Source organism: Bactrocera oleae, chromosome 3, assembly GCF_042242935.1.
Source record: "Bactrocera oleae isolate idBacOlea1 chromosome 3, idBacOlea1, whole genome shotgun sequence".
Lineage (NCBI taxonomy): Eukaryota > Metazoa > Arthropoda > Insecta > Diptera > Tephritidae > Bactrocera > Bactrocera oleae.
This window is the reverse complement of record NC_091537.1, coordinates 77597482-77617730: the sequence shown is the minus strand read 5'-3', so window position 1 is coordinate 77617730 and position 20249 is coordinate 77597482. Positions and strand designations below refer to the sequence as shown.

Sequence of the window (20249 nt, the reverse complement as noted above, 5' to 3'; positions counted from 1 at the left end):
GGAAGTAGCGCTAGCATAATATCGAATTTGGACAATTTTGAAGGCGACAACATTTAAGTAGGCGATTGAATCAATAATTTTTTCATAACACGAAAATTGTAATTATTTTTTGCACACAATACGTATACTACCATTGTAAACTACAATAAGTGAATTCGTATGAAGCAGATCACTTTTTAACAATTTTTTGATACATTTTTGAAATTTTGTCTTCAGGTTCCCTTGTAGCAGAATACTAAGGTACTACACTTTCTTTTATTCATATTTCTTCAAATTATTCTACTTTGGTATATAAAGAAATTACTTTATACTTTTTTTCTTCTTGTATGAAGAATCCACAAGTAATTTCAACAACTTCTTTGCTTATAAAGTTTGTTGCAGCATGATTCAAGAAATGTTTTTACTAAAAGCTTACTTTTATATCTTGACTTCTAAGTAAATATTATTATTGCACTGACCCATTTTTTAAATCTACTAATTTACTAAAACTCTAAAACTAATTTCAACTTACATAGCAGTCACCATACACAATGGAAAATATCTCCATAAGCATAGAAATTTGTAAGTCATTACTCTACCAAATTCACAAACTGTTACAAGCTTCTACTGTGCATATGTACTATTTGTGTACAAGTATGAATGATTCCCTATATTGATTTATACATGTTTGTGTATGAATATCTGTTTACTTACGATAAAGTTTAATTGTGCCATCTGTATCACCAAGAGAATTCTTGGCCACACAACGGTAAGAACCAAAGTCCGCTGTGTCAACATCTTTTATGGTTAATCGCATCGTTATTTTGTAGCCAGTCTCAAAGGTTTCGGAAGCAAAGTGTTCACCTAAAATACAAAATTGAAATATCATGTGTTATTAAGATATATTTATATATGTATATGTATGTATATGTAAGTATGTGTTAATAATACGTATTGCATTTCTACTGAAATAGACAAGGATTACATACGACTTGACTCTGAGTCTGGAAAACATACTGAGCTTTCTGTGCAGAGGTACACAAATAAAGTCAAGCAGTGAGCGCAGTATCATTTAGAGAGTATAAATAAAATAGTAGCCGCCTGCGGACAAAATTAGTTAATGTGAACACCATTTATTTTCATTGTAGTTATGTTTTTACCGTTTTATCTACGTGGCTGAGTATGTTTGACATGTACATTTGCTCAGCGATTACATTAGAGTATTGCATAGTAAGATGGGAACGCAAAGTACTTTAGAAGTTACCATACCTAACAATAAGTATAGCGTATTTTAATTAATTTAAGAATTGTGACAATATTATCGTACAACAGATGTGCCATGATATATATATATATCTAGTTTCATGCTGGTAAAAGTAATTTACTAAAGAGGCTATCGAAGTCATTTTACGTAATTTTTACGAAGCTGACATTTTCAAATATTGAATATTATACTTTTTTCATATATCGAATTTTGTTGCATACAAATATCATACTCTATGTATTCGTGCCGTACACACTTAATTCATTTTGAATTTTAACTTATTTGCCTGCATGTATGTCACTCAACCACAAAAATGCATTAAGTTCTTGAAATTTTGTCGAGTTTATTTGCATTTGACTCGACAATCACCAAAAAATATACATATGCATATACCATACATTAGGGTGACCCAAAAAAAACGAATATTTTTAATTTATTGGTTAAAGTGAACTTATTGATCTATTGTTCTTCATTTTTCGTTAGAGTTTTGTTGTATATCTGTATATTGATCTGTATATCTAATCTGCATTTACTTTTTCAAGGCTCTTAAATATATTTATGATTTTTTAAATTAAAAAAAAATTCTTTTAAGCTAGATTTTTTAAGAAATACAAACTTATGCTCTAAAAGAATTATCGATATAAAATTGTATCCTTACTGGTTCAAATGGTAATTTTAAAGTGAGTAGTTTTTTTATGAAATAGGAAACTTTGACAGCCCGCTGGCATCCTTTAAAATTAAGCTAGAAATTCTATCTTGAGGGGATACTTTTTTCTGTATATACATACATATGTTCGGAAGTTGACAGACGCGTTACAGGATATATTTGCATTAGTGTTTGCGAAACTTAACATAATACATATATTTATGTAGATTTAAGCGCATACTTACTCCTACTCTCTGCGAACTTAAGTATTTAAACATATATTTCTTAATTAGCATATACTCGTATAAATATACATACACCTTATAAGTAAACCTTGAAAATTATAATTAAACCTTAAAAATCATACGACTTATCGAAAAGTTGGAAAATCACAATACTTGATGTATCATCCTGGTTGACAACTATATGGGCTAGTAAGCCCTATGTTCTTTACTTTAAAGTAGTATCATTTTAGTTTTGTCTTCACCTTCTATGCCACATATCTGTCACTTTGTGAAAACGAGAAGTTAACTCAATCCTCAAAAATCTTTTGCATTCAACCACTATCGGGTTTGTCATTTGCTGTATTTATCATCTCTGTTGCATATAAAATTTTATGTATACACAGACATATGTGTGTGGTTTTAAAACTCTTGCAACATGTTGCTAAAGAGTATAGTAGTTTTGTTTAACTAACGGTTGTTTGTATCACATCAAACTAAACGAGCCAGATATAGAGTTAAATATATATATGTGTATATATATTATATATGTGATAAATGATCAGGATGACGAGAAGAACTGAAATCCGGATGTCTGTCTGTTCAAATTTTAACTTGAGTGAAAATTGAGATATCTGGTACAAGTGTTCCTTGGCAAAAAAGTGAAAACAAAAGTGTTACAAAGTACAAATTTTGAAAACAGCAAAAATGGACGTAATCGGACTACAACGGCGTCTACTTCCTATATAACATAATTTTAAATTCCATTTGAGTAATCTGCAGTATGCAATTCAAGCAACAATGAATGTATCAGGATGAAACTTTGCCTTTGCCTTTCAGGTGCGCCACCTTATCACCAAAAATTGTCTAAATCGTATTAAAACTAGTAAAGCCCTCAGATACCGAAAATTTGGACCCCAATTTTTACAGCTAATATTTTATCGAAAATATTTGGCAATCTGTGAAATATATTATAGAAATTCGAGAGAATCCTTTTCTGATAATAATATGTATGTCTGTATGTCAAAACTGCGTTGTATCGGGTCAATAATTTCTATGGCCACTATATACCTAACAGAAAGATTTTCGAACTAGCGACTGATTTTGTATCGCGTATATCGGCAAGTAAGATACCTTAGCAAAGATGCGATTTTGGATATATGCACTATAGTTTAATGCCAACAATATGTGAGCTTGGTCCATAAATTATCCAAACTCCTATATACACAAATGTATATTGATATTCGTTGTTGTAACAAACCTTAAGCACATAAAGGCATTTCCCTGGCTTTGTTCCTGTCAACTTGCAAGAGTATGAAATGTTCGGTTACACCCGAAGTTAGCTCTACCTTATTGGTTGTATTTATTTTTTGGTCTTTCCAAATAAAACATCTCGGTTGCAATGTAATGGTCAGACGATTCGTGCTGACGCATTTACAATTTGAGCGGACGCTTTTAAATAATTGCATCGCTCACTGAAGGACTGTCTCCATACCACTATATTCTTCTATGTTTGAGAAGTGTACGTGAAATGTGCATAAGTATCACATTTCACGTACACTTCTCATTCAGTTTTTGTGCGTGTCACTTTTCTTTGATTTTCCCTTCCTTTTGTGGACTTTTACTCTCTGGATGCTGTTTGTCCGAATATATACTCGTTTTTATAGCAACGACTAACTGTTGGGATGTAAATATGTGTTGTTGTTCATATGTCTGAATGTGATTAAAAAATGGCTGACAAAAAGTTAATTAAACGTCCGTTGCACTTTCAGTTTCTATAGTTAACTACTATAGATTTGCTGCAATCTTTTTTTACAGAGCACTTAACTTGATAAAACCAACATTTTGTTGACTTAATTTAAGTTAGTTGAAAATCAAAAAAAGAATGTTGATTAGTAGTGGTGTTTAAATACTTTAAAAACACCTTAAAATGTAGTTATTCTTGCATTATGCTTGAATTCCTTTCAATTTACTTACCCGGCACTATGATCGTGTCATTTTTCGTCCAGTAATTGATAGATTTCGGATACGCCTCTGACTGACATTCAAGTGCTATATTTTGACCGGTGGCAGCACCAACTAGCTGGTTTTGTATCCAAATCATTGGAGGGACTGTTAAAAGGAAAAATTAAAATAAAAATATAATTAGTTATATGTAAATATGTAGGAAATAAAACTTTTGAGGCATATTTTTAATCAACTTCAATAAAAATATTTCAAAATTACAATAGAGGTGCCAGTCCAATGCGGAATCACTGGCAACAGATGATGATAGGCAGACAACAAAAGGCATCTTAGTTGGGCTTCGCTGAAGCTTCATCAGCGCTAGGATACCATTAGTTTTTGCGCTGTCGTAACATTTCTTTGGGTCAAAGTGGAACTCAAGAGGTTCAATGAGTTCGCCCTCAGTATAGCTAGCATTTTTTTTAATTATAGGGATTCTAACTGTGTCATCCATGCGCGTTTTAGAAGCTGTTTGAAGAAAGATAATTCTTATTGATCGTCCCTCTTGTGCGAGATCAAGACACTTGGAGCTCAAACTCAGATATCATAGTGAACCAGTGAGAACAAAAATAAAGCGGCTTAGCAGATTTGTATTGGCGTCAAGGAGTTCTATCATAAAAGATTTGACTACAGGAGTGCTAGTGAAGCCAAAACAAGAAGGACTGTGTACAACAGCAGCATGCTGCGTCCAAGTGCGATTCCTATCTTGAGATTTAGGCATTGATCCAACCTTTCAAAACTCGCATATGAGAAGAAGTTACATCAGTCAACGAGAGTTTAAATGAGTTTCGTTTCCGTTAAAAACTTCTAATTTAATATATTTTTTTTTATGTATTTTAGGTTTGTAAGTATACTTTTAGTTCTTTCCTTCCTGAAGCTACAGCAAAAGTTTAACAGACCAATAAAATGTAAATGCATAAACGAAACTTGCAACAACATGCCGTTAGCAGACAGCAGGTTGCCACATACTTGTTATTTCTATTTCAGTTGTGCGCAAAAACTTCTCGTCAAATAAATAAAAAAAGGGTTGCCGGTGAACTTTTATTTTTTGCGCGCGAAAACTAAAATTTTAATTTTAATCTATAAGCAAGCGCACATAAAAACATGAAAAGCGTTCACTTAGGTTGCATTGGAATTACAACACCCTCTACATATGCTTTTCTTATAAGCTATGTAACTAACCGTATAACTAAATCTGAAATATTAACCCTTTCATGGCGAACGTTGCCTATATTGTAGATATATGAGTCTAAGTTCCGTTTTTTTTCGTTACTTTTACGCACGATTTTTTGCATTTTGTAGTCGCGTGTGTTGTGTAAGCTTGCATCAATTTTTTTGCCATGCAGGTTCTTCATTCAATAGCTATTGTAATTATCATTTCGCGAAAAAAGTGACGCTATTGATAATAACGGCATTTCCTGCTCAATTTCGAAAAAAATAAGGGCCGATAAAGCCATCGTACCATAATCCGCACCAAACGGTAAATTTTTTAGGATGAAATTGCGTTTCCTGAACACGAATATTGAACTCACCCCAATAATGACAAATTTGTTTGTTGGCGAAGCTACTAACCCAGAAGTAAGACTCATTTGAGTGAATAATTTTTCAATGATCGTGAATTCGTGAATAAGAATAGATTTCGAATAACGTGAATTTACGTAATAATCTTGGACAATTCCCAAGCGTTGTTCCAAAGTGAAACGTGACATGATGTTATAACAAAAACTAAATACACTGACGAAATTTTAAACAAATCCGTAAGCCAACATGAACACTACGAGCTGTCAAAATCACGTCATCCCTATTGGTAGACTCTGTATATGGTTAATGTTTACTTATATTATTTGTTTTTATTTTGGTGTAAACGGGTAAGTATAAAAAAGTTAGGATGCTGACCCAGGAAAATTTTATTAAAGCGGAAAATGAGTATAACCACGTCACGCTACAATGTGGTTTTGCTGATTTTAGTTTTGTTGTTGTTATAAATTATACTACATCTATGTTATATTTAAATTATTTGAATTAATAATAATAATAACCCAACGATAACCCTCCTACCGCATTAGGCCAGTTCGTTAAGCGTAGGGATCTAAACCTGCTCAGCTTAAGAAACAACAGCAAATATTTAAAATTACGTTATAATGGCTCAGATAAATCAAATGTCTAGGGATGAGAATTTAAATCATGACATATGCGCATATGTTCGTTTAAATCAAAATTTGGTCTACCTGTTTTTAACAGTAAGCGTCTAAGCTGCATAGATAAGCGAGACGGTTATGAAATCAAACTTCAAGTAAGAGAAAAGAAGTAATGAGTGTAGGTAGATTTAAATGTTTAAACGACTAGTGTATGGAGCCAGACTTCACCTACAACGCTTTTGGAAATGCCTTAAAGCATAAATCTTCCTTATTATAAAAATTAGTGAATGATGCCTAACAGAACGGTGAAGGATGTATTGTAGCTTAGACCAAATTGCTAGCATCAATATAAATACAATAATAAACGCTCGCTTTTTTAATATGTTTTTTTTTTTGGTAACACTAAATCTCAAAACCTAATTTTTTACCTACATTTATGTTGCTATTATTTCTTACAAATACTTACAGTGCACAACCAGCATGACGCGCTTGCTGACCGTTGGCGGTATGCCATTTGAAGCGATGCATAAATATGCCCCCATATTGAGGCGTTGTACCTTGGTGATCGTCAGGAAGGAGCCATTGTAGGCAATGACTGCAAATATAGGGGTAGAAAATAGATGTATTGAAAGGTAAATTTTAATTATTAGTGGGTCAGCAGTTAGCATTATTAAGAGAAGTACTTTTGTGATTTGTTTGGATATGTGAATATTAAATAACTTATTGTTCTTAAATTTTGTTTATTATTTGAAGTTATAAAAATATGAATATTTAATTAATATTATTAATTATAATTGTTGATTATTCGCTTCAACAACGTTGACGTTTATAAATTCCACTAACCAACCAAATTGATTTTGCTATTGCCTAATTTTCTTGTAGAACTTTTCCAGTGTACATGGCGTATGAGTAACTTCGCAATATTTGAGAGGCGCAACTATGTAAAATTCCAAGAAAAGTAAAAGAATAGTTTGCATATTTCCATAGTCTATACTTTTAAGAAGAATATTCTAAAATTTGAAATTAATATTTCAAAAGTTTTATGTTTTAGTTACAGCTTTCAGGAAAGTGTAGCTGGCAATAGTTAATTTAGACAATCAATTAAGCGGTTACATGATTTCTATATTGATTCCTATTTTCAATAATTTTTTTTCATATAAAATAAAATTTTATTATTCCGGAAAATACATATAAGATAAAGATTTGGTGTAATTTTCAATGATTTTCGAAATTTTCAAAGGAAAATATTCAAAACTCGGTTATTACAACGTCATTTCCAGATGTCCCTCGGAAAAAAATAGCTTCAGCGTTGACAGCGGAATTTCTGACAGGATCATCAAAAGAAAAAGAAAAAAAGTACATATTTGAACCAAAATCATTAACTAGGTATTTAAGGGAGAAAAAAATAAAACAAAGTGAAAATTTTATTTTTGGCAGACGTTTTTACAAAAAGTTGATGTTTAAAGTTTTAAGTAACTGTATAGCAGACCTCAAGCGCGCAACTTTTTAAAGCTATATCTCCAAAACTAGAACTGGTATCAACTTGAGAATTAAAGAAAATATTCTAGAGATGTTATAGAATTAGATCACACAATAAAAAAATTTTTGCCGTGAAACCCATGTAACCCCTTAAACACGAAGAGAACTATCCAAGCGCTCTGATCTTTTTTCTGTTTATTTTTATGTGCATTTCTGTACAAAAACCTTCCAATTTTTTTTTTTTTTTTTTATGAAAAATCTAGTTTTGTCTCATTTTGACATTTCCTCCTAGTCTGCCATTTTGTTAATTTTAAATTTATATAGTATTGTAACGTAAAAAGCCAGTTAAATTCATTCCTTTTTTGTTATAAATTTTTTTCGTATTTGATTTCGTAGATGTGGTAAATAACTTTTTATCAAACATAATTAACTTTGTGATATACTCACGAGACGCATTTTAAATTCTATGACAGCTGAAACTGTTGAAGTTTAATTTAATATTCATAGATATTTCCAATTACTATTAAAAATTCATTTCGGATGTGGACACAATATATAAAAGCTAATTGCTATCGAATTGGGGCGGATGTGCTTGCAGCATTTACGTCATCAAATTGAATTCATGTGGAAATTCAAAATAAATTCACGATTCGTAATATGAATTTTTGTGTTGTTGCATTTCTGGTTTATGTGAAATTCAATGCTAACCTCAAAAACAATTAAAATCATTTCGTCGTTGTTGATGTCGCTTTCATTGCGGGCAAGTACCATAACTTTCACTCGCGAGGTTTATATGCGAAAATCAATGCTCAAGGGCAGAATTTCCTACATAATGCAACGCGTTTATAACAATAATGTTGTGGAAATTTGGGATTGTGTAGCAATGTCTAGTTAGTCAAATGTTTAAATTTATGGCGGAAGAGACCGCTTTTAGCAGCAGCAAAGAGAAAATATGCGTTTTTGTCGATAAAAGTGAAAACGCAAGGCAGGTTCAAAAATATGTGAACCGTATTTACGGTCCTATTACTTGAGCGGCTAATCGTGGGCAATTTCGGTTTCGCCGATTCCGTTCTAGCTATTTTTATATTAAAGATGCACCCCGCTTTAGAAGACCAACTGTGGAAAGTTTAAAAAATTGTTGTGTTGTCGCAGTGAGCCGACGCAAACGGAATGGTTTACTTAGAGTTAGTGGAATTGGCGGAAAATATCTGAGCTGCTCCATTGAAACCAAACTAGTAATACGGATCTCTAGTGTCAACAATTGGACTGTCTGAAGTAAGCCAACGCCAAAACTGGTCAACCTTGGACATAAGAAGAGGAATTGCGTTTCATCAGGACCAAGCCATACACATCGCAATAAAGTCAGCCGGAAGTTCGAAAATCTTTATATTAGGTATATATGAGGGCTAAAGGAAGTATGGTTTCGGTACATTCCTTTTTTTACATACAAGCATAACATAATCAATAAAAGGTATTTTTCGAATTTGAATAATGTATTTCACAGATTTACCAACATTTTCGATTAAAATTTCGTGAAGGGGCCTGGGTTCAACATATCTGGTAGCTGTGCGATTGAACAGTTGTAGCCCGATTTTGATAATTTTCAGCAAAGTTTTAACCAGATGTATTGATTTGTTATTGATTTGTATACTGAAAAGTTAAAGAATCGATGGAATTTAAAATTGTGTTATATGGTAAGTAGGCGTGGGTTTCGTCCAAATTAGCTCATTTTCACTCTGTAATATAGGAAGGTCAAGATAATATTACCTTTGGTGGAAGTCGGTCGAGTAGGTCCCGAGGTATGTGATTTTACCTTAAAGTGAGCGGTGTCACGCCCATCGTTAAATTTTGACACCGGCTCTTATTAAACCCTCATATGCCATCTTGGGTGTAAAATTAAATATCTGTCGTTCATTTAGTTAGTAGTTTTTAACAAAAAGGTTATATGGGAAGTAGGCGGGATTATCATCCGATATCACCTATTTTCACATTATCGAAGGAAAGGTTGAAAAAATTTGTTCAGTGCAAATTTGGGTGATATAGCTTTATTGGTTTGGAAGATATAAACATTAAACTGTTTAGGAAGCGGGGCCATGCCCACTTTTTAAAGATTTTCACACATGTGCCCTCCTTAATGTAATTCGTTGTCTTAAACTTGACTTCTGTATCTTAATTTACGGCTTAGTTTTGGCACTTTATACATTTTCTATTAATGGCGTTTTGTGGGCGTTGCAGTGGTCCGATTACACTATTTTAAGAACTTTTTTTTTTGCCAAGAAACATACGTAATAACTTTCATAAATATATCATAATTTTTACTGAAGCTATCGCTTGCACACACGGATGGACCGACAGTCATCCAAATTTAAACTCGACTCCTCAACCGGATCATTTATATAGACATAACCCTATATCTATCTTTATTATTTTTAGTTGATGCAAACAACCGTTAGTTGAACAGAATTATTATACTTTGTAGCAACATGTTGCAAGAGTATAAAAACGATCACAAGTTATCGAAATGAAACCTTCAGTTCAATACAAAATTAATTTTTATTTTTAGGCTTAGCATATAAGACTACATACATAAATTTGACAATAATAGACACACTCAAAGAGTGGTAATATTTTGCTTTCTTTTAAAAAAAAAATTACAATTTTTTTTTGTCATTTACCTAAATTATCTAACAAAGTAGATAGTAAGATCACCCTGGTCTACCATATTTTTTTCATTTACGCAACGGGTCAATGCATTTATCATGAAAAGGGAAAATATATGAAGAACGTACATTTCCCTATCTTTTTCAAATGCGTCCATAGTTATGCAAAAAAAAAAAATGTATTTAAAATACAATAAATAATATTATATAAATACGCGTTTAAGTGGGATTAAAATAAACCATTCAAAAATAACAGCATCATCATTTATGTATACTACAATAATTAGGTATAAATGCATATATCATTTTAAGAGATATGGTATGTCGAAACTAAAAATTGAAAGTGAAGAGTTAAGTCTAATATTATTTGTGATTTTAAATAAACACACTTAGCTATTACGATTTAAGGCTTCTATAATTTTATTTATTATGAAAAGAGTTATCATATGTCTATACAGTACATATATGTGTATGTATCACGTACTATACAGACATATGGTAACTGAAAAATAAACATTTTAAATAAATAATCATTATAATCATATAATTTACTGACCTTCTGTATTGTCGGGCAGCGGTATGGGTTCGCCACCTTCGCGTCGCCACGTTATGGTCGGTGTTGGTGAGCCAACTGCTGCACATTTCAGTGTTACGTTGGCGCCCTCTCGTATCACCATATCTGTGCTGGTTGGATAATCAAGGATATCGGGTGGCACTGCTTACACGAAATGTAGAAAGAGCGAATGTCGTAATAACAACGAAACAAGTAAAATAGTGAGAATTGTAATGTTGACATTGCATTGTATTGCATTGCATAACGGCGACATAATGTTCATAGGCATTGTTATGTTGTCCAGCGAAGTCGTCAGTGTCGACATCATCATGTTGCAACAGATGATTTTGACATGGCACGTGATTTGTGAGTAGCGCCAGCAGTAGCAGCAGCGTTGAAGTGTTAAAATTTGGCAAAAGGCAGATTGGCGTGTCATGTTGGGATGTTGTTGTTGGCCAGCGACAGCGGAAATTGAAAGGATTTTAATTTTGGAAGCGTGTTGCAATAAAATTTCAATATAATTCGCATATTTCACGCAGACAAAAATCATCAGTTGATGTTTAGTTGTTGAGTGTTGTTTTTTCAAAAGTGGTAAAAGTAGGAAATTTGCAAAAGAGAAAAAGTCAAAGAGAAAGAGAATTGAATATTTGTTAGTTAGCTAACTTAATATATATATATATATTTATATATCTACTTGATTTCTACTAGTTAACTACAAAATTATTTCAAGGATTGTTTTAGTTCTGTTCTATTTAATCTAATATTATTTACTTACAAGAGTAATATGTGCTATACTCAATTAATAATATTTTAATAATTAAAAAGATATTTTTAGCAGCGCTGTAGTTTGTATTTTAGTCTAGAAATTCAAACATTTTTTCAGATTTCGTTAGCTTGGACATATAGAGAGAATTTTTACAAATTTCAATTTTTTAATATCTATATAATCGATAGTCTACAAATTCAAAACTATTACCCTACAAGAATTTTTCAAAGTTCGAATCATTTACAAAGCTATAGCCGTTTTAATATTGTGGCAAATTGGCCGGTTTAGTCTTAACTTAAAACTTTGAACGCGTTATTTTTCGGAACTTCTCGATGTGGTCGTGTCGATATGTATATTTCTTATTAGTGATTTAGATGAATATTCTTTACATCTGTCTCTATTCTATGAACCAACGTAAACTGAAAATTTCTTATGTGTAATATTTTTAAAAAATTTCGGGGAATTTAAAAATTTGCGAAAACATAATGGTTTTTGCACCAAATTTATTAAAATTTTTTTTTCAGTTTTGTTGATTCTTACTATAAAAATATTTATACTAATCGAGTCTTAGTAAGTGCACAAACATATATTCAGTTCGAGAGAAATTTTTTCAATCTATGACAAAAGTTTCCCGTACATAGATGAAAAACCTGTTATGTCTAAAACATAACAGTTGTTAATAAATGAGAGATAGTTTTGTATTTTCAATTAGAGTGTTTAATAGACATGCTTTATCATTCTTCGTATACTCAAAATTTATAGAGATAGAAATTAATTAAAACAGATTATATTAATATTGTATATTAGGCTTCAAAAATTTTACATGTCCCTTTTTTTAATGCCTATGTGTGTGGGTAAATACACAGGTTTAAATTGTTTTATTAAATTAAGGCCCAAATCAGTTCGAATTCACAACAAATAACAGACTCTTACAAGTCACACTTTGTTAAAAAAAAAAAAGTTTTAAATAAATTTTCTCAGATTTTAATTTATACTTTACTATACATATAAAAATTGCTTATGTGAAATAATTTAATATACTTTAGACTGCATAAAAGCTCAGAAAAGGTGAGATCCGTATAATATTTAAAAGTCATTTCACAAGAAATTTTACTAATTCTTTACCTTCAAATTTAAAACAATTGCAACATATTTACGCACATGTAGTTGTATGGTATATAAATTATAACCAAGTAATAAATTATTTCCTTCAATATGCAAAAATTTCAATCAAATAAAATATTTTGTTGTAAAAATTTTTTTCTTGACATACATATGTACATATAAGTTTTAAATGCAAAAACATTTTTAAAAACTCATCACAAATGCGGAATTAAAAATTTAAAATTAAAAAAAAAACATTTTTGTAATTGTGGTCAGCAGCACAAAAATTTCTCCAGCGGTATATATTGTAGTTTCAATATGTTGGCTTTTGCCAAACACAGAAGTTCAGTAATCGGTTGTAACGCACAACCTCACCAGCTTTTGTCACTTCAGTTCGCGTATGTCGAATATGACGCGTTTTTAACCAAAATATGTAAACGCGTGGTGCACTTTTATTTTATGTATTTACATATTTTTGATTTTCTGCGAGCTTTTCAACCACATATGGCAACCAGTGCGGAAGAGGCTTATGAAAAATACGTTTCAATCAAAATCTCACGCAAATGTAAGCAAGATTTTTTTTATAATTTTATTGCTCTGAAAATTTGCATTTATATTCTCGTCTATTTCTATTTTATTTTTTTAATGTTTTCAAATTGCGAGGGTACAAAAGCTTTGGTTACATTCAAACTGAGCCGTACTTGTTTTAAAATGGAAGTAGGTAATATTTAGAACTCCTAATTAAAACTAAAGGCTAGAAGCATTATTATTGAAAATAAACTCTTAACCTACATGAATTTGCATTACGCCTTTAAAATTCCCTTATAAATATAAACAGTTCTTATTTTCATAGCTAAAAATTAATTCAAGTAAGAAACAATTTTTTTATCAATTGTTTGAATAGAGAAAACATATATTAAAAACTACTTTTGCTCTGTGCTGAGGTATATAAATAAAATAAAATTCTGGAACTAATGCTTGAGCCACACAATTATAATTTCTCTATTTACTTTCTATGTTCTGTAAAAAAAAACAATAAGCATTCCTTCTAGCTGCCACCAGCTAAATTCATACACTATTTTGCCAACTAAAACAAAGCAACACGTACTGCAGAGCAAACCCCGTGCTGCGGCTAATGAAACCGTAGCATAGCTTCGAGAGAAAACTTTGCTTTAATTGGCACTACTTACAACATTGTTAGTTTCAAACTTTTCGAAACCAAGAGGAGGTTAGACATAAATTAGTTGATCGCATATGCGCAAAAACTTAGTTGATCATCAAAACGAGAAAAATCAGGCGATAAATTAAAGAGCATGCACGTGACATACCATATACCGGTGTATCGGCGGTTTTTTGTGAAAATGATATATTAATTTTGAATGGAAAAGTACAAAAAAATATTCAAAGTATTCACCATTGCTTTTTACAAATTTTGACCACCTTTCTAGCAATTTGTGGACAGCGTGACATTCGAAATGTTCATCTATTAAAGCAAACCAATGAGATACCTAACTTTCGACTTCTGCGTGCAGCAGCTCCCAGCCAAGTACTTCGATTGTATTCTGAATCGATTTTGCTTTGTGTGTCGTGTAACAAAATTACTTTGTCGTGTCTTCTGGCCCATTCTGGTCGTTTTTCGATCAATGTATGGTTCAAATTGATCACTTGTTTTCTGTAGCGAATAATACTAACACTTTCAACAGGTTTTAGTAGCTCATGATATACCACAACATTCTGATCTCACCAAACACAGATAATTGCCTTCTTACCGAATCGATCTGTTTTTGCAGTCGATGTTACTAGTTGTCACAGATTAATCCATTATTTTCTTCTTCATTATATTCTTAAAATAAATAAATTTTTCATCGCAAGTAACAAATCGATGCAAAACTGATTTTCTTTCGTATCTGTGAAGCAAAATTTCACAAATGTTTTTTCGCTTTTCCATTTGGCTTTCATTCAATTCATGTGGCTCCTATTTTCCACAATTTTGGATCTTACTCATAGCTTTTAAACGGTCTGAAATTGTTTTTAACGTGACTGTCGTTTGCTTTTGACTTAAAGTATTAACTTCATGCAATATTACTTGCAGTGTTCATAACAAATGTTCCCTATCATCACATTTGTCTCTGAACGCTTACTTCATACCGGCACACCTGGTATACGTGTCGTATACGTAACTTTTGCGAATAGTGGTACAAGAATGCATGTAACGTGTATTTTTGGGTGCAACGCCAAGAAGAAAACTACTAAGAATAACGGTAAATTTACATTAATGCTATACAACACGAAACTTGAATCCACAATAGTTATCTGCTATGACGACACTACAGGAAAATAACTAATTGTGCTCACTGCTCAGTAAAGTACTGAGGAAGCTTTGCTGCTATTTTCATTTCAATTCCTTTAATTTATTCCTTGCATTTGTGGAAAGCACAAAAGTTATTTGCAACAGTTGCTGCCAATTAGTTTTAATTTATCTCGAGTGATAATCGAGCTAGTCGGTAATGGTTGTATTTGTTTTGTTTACACCTCTTTGTCTCCCATATGCGCATTTCGAATTTCTTACAAACTAACTCATCCCCATTTACACATACATGGCACACGCATTCAAAACAAGAAAAACCCTAACTTTGGCCGAGCGATTAATATATACTGCACACTGCATTAATACCCTTCACAAGTGCATTTCTTGAATTTTGTATTAAAATATATCTATACCTAAATCAGAAAACGTTACAGGCCAAACGGTTTGCATCAAACGGAAAACAGTTTTCAAGTCGAATAAAGTTCATTGAGTGAGGAAGAAAGCTCTTTTATGAAGACCCTAAGCTGTAGAATTTCTTTGGACAGTAATCTTTATCAAATTTCGTGAGGAAATCTTTACAAATTAAGAAGTTTTCCATACTACGACTTGGCTTGATAGATCAGTTTATAAAGCAGCGTTTCCGACGTTTCCGACGTTTCCTTCGGTATAACAAACTTTATGGCAAAATTACTACCTATACCCTGTTTACATTTTAAACATGTAACAAAAATTTCCATTATTTACAGTGTCGGACAAAAAAATAAGAGCACTTAATTCAGTAATACTCGACTGCAAATTATTTTTTAACAGCATCGTTTTTGTTAATTTATTTTGTTTGAGGCTTGAATGGCATTTTATGCGCAAAACAAAATATGGTTGGCAACTCCGCAGCTAAATCGGTTTTTGCAAATTCCCCGAATACTGCCAATGTGAAGCGTTTGAAGGTGGACAATAAAATAAGTAGAAAAGAAAAAACCGGTTATTTTGTGTAAAGTACGGCCAAATTCACCATATCTGTTTTTGCAGCGGTAAGCCATATTCGAGATGAACTAAAGCTCATGTAAGATAAGTGCAAATAATTTCACACTCTAGGAAAAAATGGGTAGAGCGATTGGAATTGCCCAAAAAATGTAAAAAAATGGCGTAACATACTATGGACCGACGAAAGCAACGTTGGGTAAGGCCTCCGAAAAATGCAGCATTTCACCGCAAATTACTGCAAAATCTTTAAAGATCGGTGGGTCTTCAATAGCGGACTTGTGGAGAATTTTTAAACAAAATATTGAAAGCGTTAGGTAGAAAAACCAGGAAGAAGGGCGAAGGAATATACAAGAAGCTTGGTATTCCATATAGCAGAGTACTTGTGCGACCCTAGGGTATTCAATAGCAAAAAGGTGCCAAGCTGTGCTTAAAAGCAATGGCTATGCAATAAAATATTGAATATGCACAAAATTGTACCTTCCGTTTTAATCAAATTTATTAATTAGTTGAAGTGTTGCTATTTTTTGTCCTCTCTTAATCAGCATAATATTTAAGAGTGACTTTTTTTTTTACAATGAAATGTTTTTGTTCTTATGTTCATATGAATAAGCTCGTATTGAGCTTCTGTTAAAAGTTAACGGCGGTATTCAACTCACGCAGGGCAAATCTAATTGTAGTTAGTATTATTTACTGTTTATTTGTAGCTTTTGTTGTTTTTGTAACACACCAATATGCAGACTAATTTATTCACTGGTTCGAAAGTAATTGAAATGTAATCTTATGCGTGAAATATCGTACTATAGAAAATGTACTAAAACGATAAATAAACCATTTCGATTTAAAATCTACCTTCACGTCATCCAAATTTTCATAATAGTGCCCATCGGCAATGCTTAGGTACATGTTCCATATATTTAAACTAATATCAGTTGTGCAAACTTTTTTAGCAAAGAAGGTGATGGAAAAGTGAGAGAAAGCATACGAGTATGCATATATCTATATAAAAGGGTGGAGCGAAAAAAAAATTGTTTCTGCTTCTCCTGAGGGTAAAGTCTGTAGATTATAAAAAAAAGAAAATTTTTGGATAAAAAAAATTATTTTTGACATATAGAGGGCCGCCTGAGGGCGGACTCAGTTTTAAAGTAAATTTACGAGTTAAAATTTATATTTCGTAAACAAATTTTAATAAATGTTCTAGAGGCTGTGGAGAGTCCCTTTTCTGGCCAATTAAAAGTTATCAATTTAAACCATTTTTTTGTGGTCATTCTTAAACGACAACATGCATTCCCTAAGCGTTTAAATAAATTTTGAGGCCAAAACCATCACATTAGGTATTTTTTATATAAATGTATAGAGCTTAAACCAAAAATTATTTTTTCTTGTCCAAAATAAATTTTAACTCAAAATTTACTATAAAACTTTTTTTATAATCTACAGATTTTATCCTCAGGCTAAGCAAAAAAATAATTTTTTTTTCGCTCCACCCAAATATATATACACAAGAGCGCAATACTAAAAAGTAGCATATCAAGGCGATTGATTAAAGAAATTATATTTGGTAGCAGTAGATTAAATTACTAGATATTGTGGCCAAAGAAATAACTGACTTTGGACAAGAACAAATAGTTAGTCTAACGAACCATCTATTGGAAACTCAGGAAGAAATTAGATCTCAAAAGACACAAGACAAAGACAAGTAATTCAGACATATTATTTTAATAAAATTTGTGGGCGATATCTTCTTATATAAAGTTAGAGTAGCATGCTAACAATGTAGATGTCAATAAATGTTTGAATAAATTTATTTATATATATTGTTCATCCGTCTTTAAGGTCATGTTTTCTCATTATATTCTGATGCAGAATGGCAATACTGGCCTACACCTCGCTGACAATGCGCTTCAAGGTTAAGATGTGTCATAATTGTTAGGGTAACTGGTCATTGCAGGATCTAACTTAATCTTGCATGGGTTAGGTAGGGATAAGATTTTGTTAATTGCAAATTTGTAAAGTTGCATGAAAGAAGGTGAGGTGATTGTCGATATGCGTTGATATTTCTTATCCATAAAAGTTTTATGCTTCACAAAGCATCAGCGTTTCTAGCTGTTCAAGTACGATCATTTTTGTCTTAACTAAAAGCAGCCTGATTACCTAACCTAACAATAAGGTCACATTAATTCAGTAGAAGGTGCATACAGTGGAACTGGGGATTATTTTAATACCTTGCGAGTATAGTAAACGAATAGTACATAGGTATACACAGATCCTAATGTCATATCTATATTGCTATTGATACTTATACATACATATTCCTGTTGCTTAAATTTTGTTTAAAGTGTAATAATAATATAACCAATTGCTATTTTTCACTTTTCTAGATATATCTCATATTATATTATATTTTATATAGATAGATTGCCTCTATTATGTTTATCTTACTTACCCACAACATCCAGGTAACCAACTTGACTCTTCATCGGATCCGTATTGATCTGGCACATATACCAGCCTTTGTCCGCTTCCTTAACATCACGAATTCTCAATATCCAAGCACGTTTCTCAGCGTGGGTTATACTCATTCGATGATTTTTCGTTATCACGTGGTTTTGTATCGTCAATATTGTTTGTGTGTCGACGCGCAGCCACGCAATCTAGGCAGTGGTCGAAATAGTCATATGACGCACAGAAACGCGTCGGTGTATTTTGTGTGTGGGTAATATATAATCAGAGACGTGGTAACCCGTTCGACAAAACCCAGTTATTTTTAGAGTACCACATAAAGCCGCAAGACCCACACGTTCATTTGTATGTCCGATCATTAAATTGTTTTTGTTTTGTTTTGTGCGCGTGTTATCGGATTGTTTGTTTATCCAGCGAACGTGCCAGTAGTTATGTTGTATTTACCACGTTGTGCCGATAGACATTGCACACATATCAATGTTGTTGTGTGTGCAGGTTAGTATCATTAAGAAAGCGAAAGAAAATAGAGAAGAAAATTCATATGAAAATCGTTTCTTTACCTTAAGTTTAATAGTTGGACTATTTGCTGAGCTGTACTTTGGATAAACACATACATTCATATCCTGCTATCATATATTATATATAAAGATATGTGTAACTGAATGGACATATGTTGATGAGCATGCAAGTGTATTTATAAATCTTAATATCCACCAGATTGCTTGTGAGCATTGTGAGTCTCTCAATGAATCAGCTAAGGTAGAGTGCGCATTCTTTTCTTTCGGGTTAAGTGTTAAAATAGGATTGAACAAGTTTATTAAGATAAATGGGTTAATTTCGGTTGTCGAATTCGTGGGCAGATATATGTATGTAAACATAGGCATCTACCAAACATATTATTATCGAACTACATACGTATATTTTTTTGTAATTATTTGTAATAAAACTTAATATTTACTTAAGAATTTTTACACCCGGAATAGGGTATATTAAGTTTGCCGTGAAGTTTGTAATACCCAAAAAGAGACATCGCAGACCCTGTAGGGTACCATATATCATAAATAATCAGCGTGACGAGCTGAGTCGATTTAGAAGTCTCACTGTATATATAGAAACTAGTCTCTCAGTTTTTGGGATATCGATCTGAAATTTTGCATATATTCATTCTTCTCGAGAAGCTGATAATCTGTTGAAAGCGCAAATATCGAACCACTATAGTATACAGCTGTCATACAAACTGACCAATCAAAGTCAATATAATGTTCATTTATACCCAGTTATAGTTTCGACGCAGTATTTATAATCTTACCTAACATTTCAAAACTACTAATTAAGACTTCTGTGGTTTTATAAAGAATTATTCTATCTAAAACTTATAGTATAAGATCAAATGCCCAACCAAAATATGTATTTAATAAGATGTTAGCTAATAAGAGACTTCATTATAGACTCGTTTGTAAGCAAATCCTTTACAAGATCAAATGTAAAATAAAAATTTTATAACTCTAACACCAACAAGTCTAGGCATATAAAAAGATCTATGAATATGCCCATTTCTCCCAATGTAGGAAACCCTAAAAATATGCAACAAAAATGTGACCTTCACCTTTTCAAATTTACTATGAAAATACCACAAACACTCTGCATAAGGCAATACTAGTTAATTATATTACATTATAATGATTA

The 20249-nt window shown here is 32.1% G+C and overlaps 1 protein-coding gene across 1 annotated transcript in view; it reads right to left on the bottom strand.

The window, feature by feature from the left end:
* The window catches only part of LOC106624774 (uncharacterized), a 62553-nt gene that overhangs the window by 24347 nt on the left and 17957 nt on the right, over positions 1 to 20249 (bottom strand). The window contains exons 4-8 of the mRNA XM_036376389.2: positions 18547 to 18754; positions 10948 to 11106; positions 6719 to 6847; positions 4088 to 4222; positions 694 to 843 (exon numbers count right to left, since the gene is read on the bottom strand). Of these exons, the coding sequence (XP_036232282.2) occupies positions 694 to 843; positions 4088 to 4222; positions 6719 to 6847; positions 10948 to 11106; positions 18547 to 18754 (781 nt within the window). The remainder of the gene's footprint in view (positions 1 to 693; positions 844 to 4087; positions 4223 to 6718; positions 6848 to 10947; positions 11107 to 18546; positions 18755 to 20249) is intronic.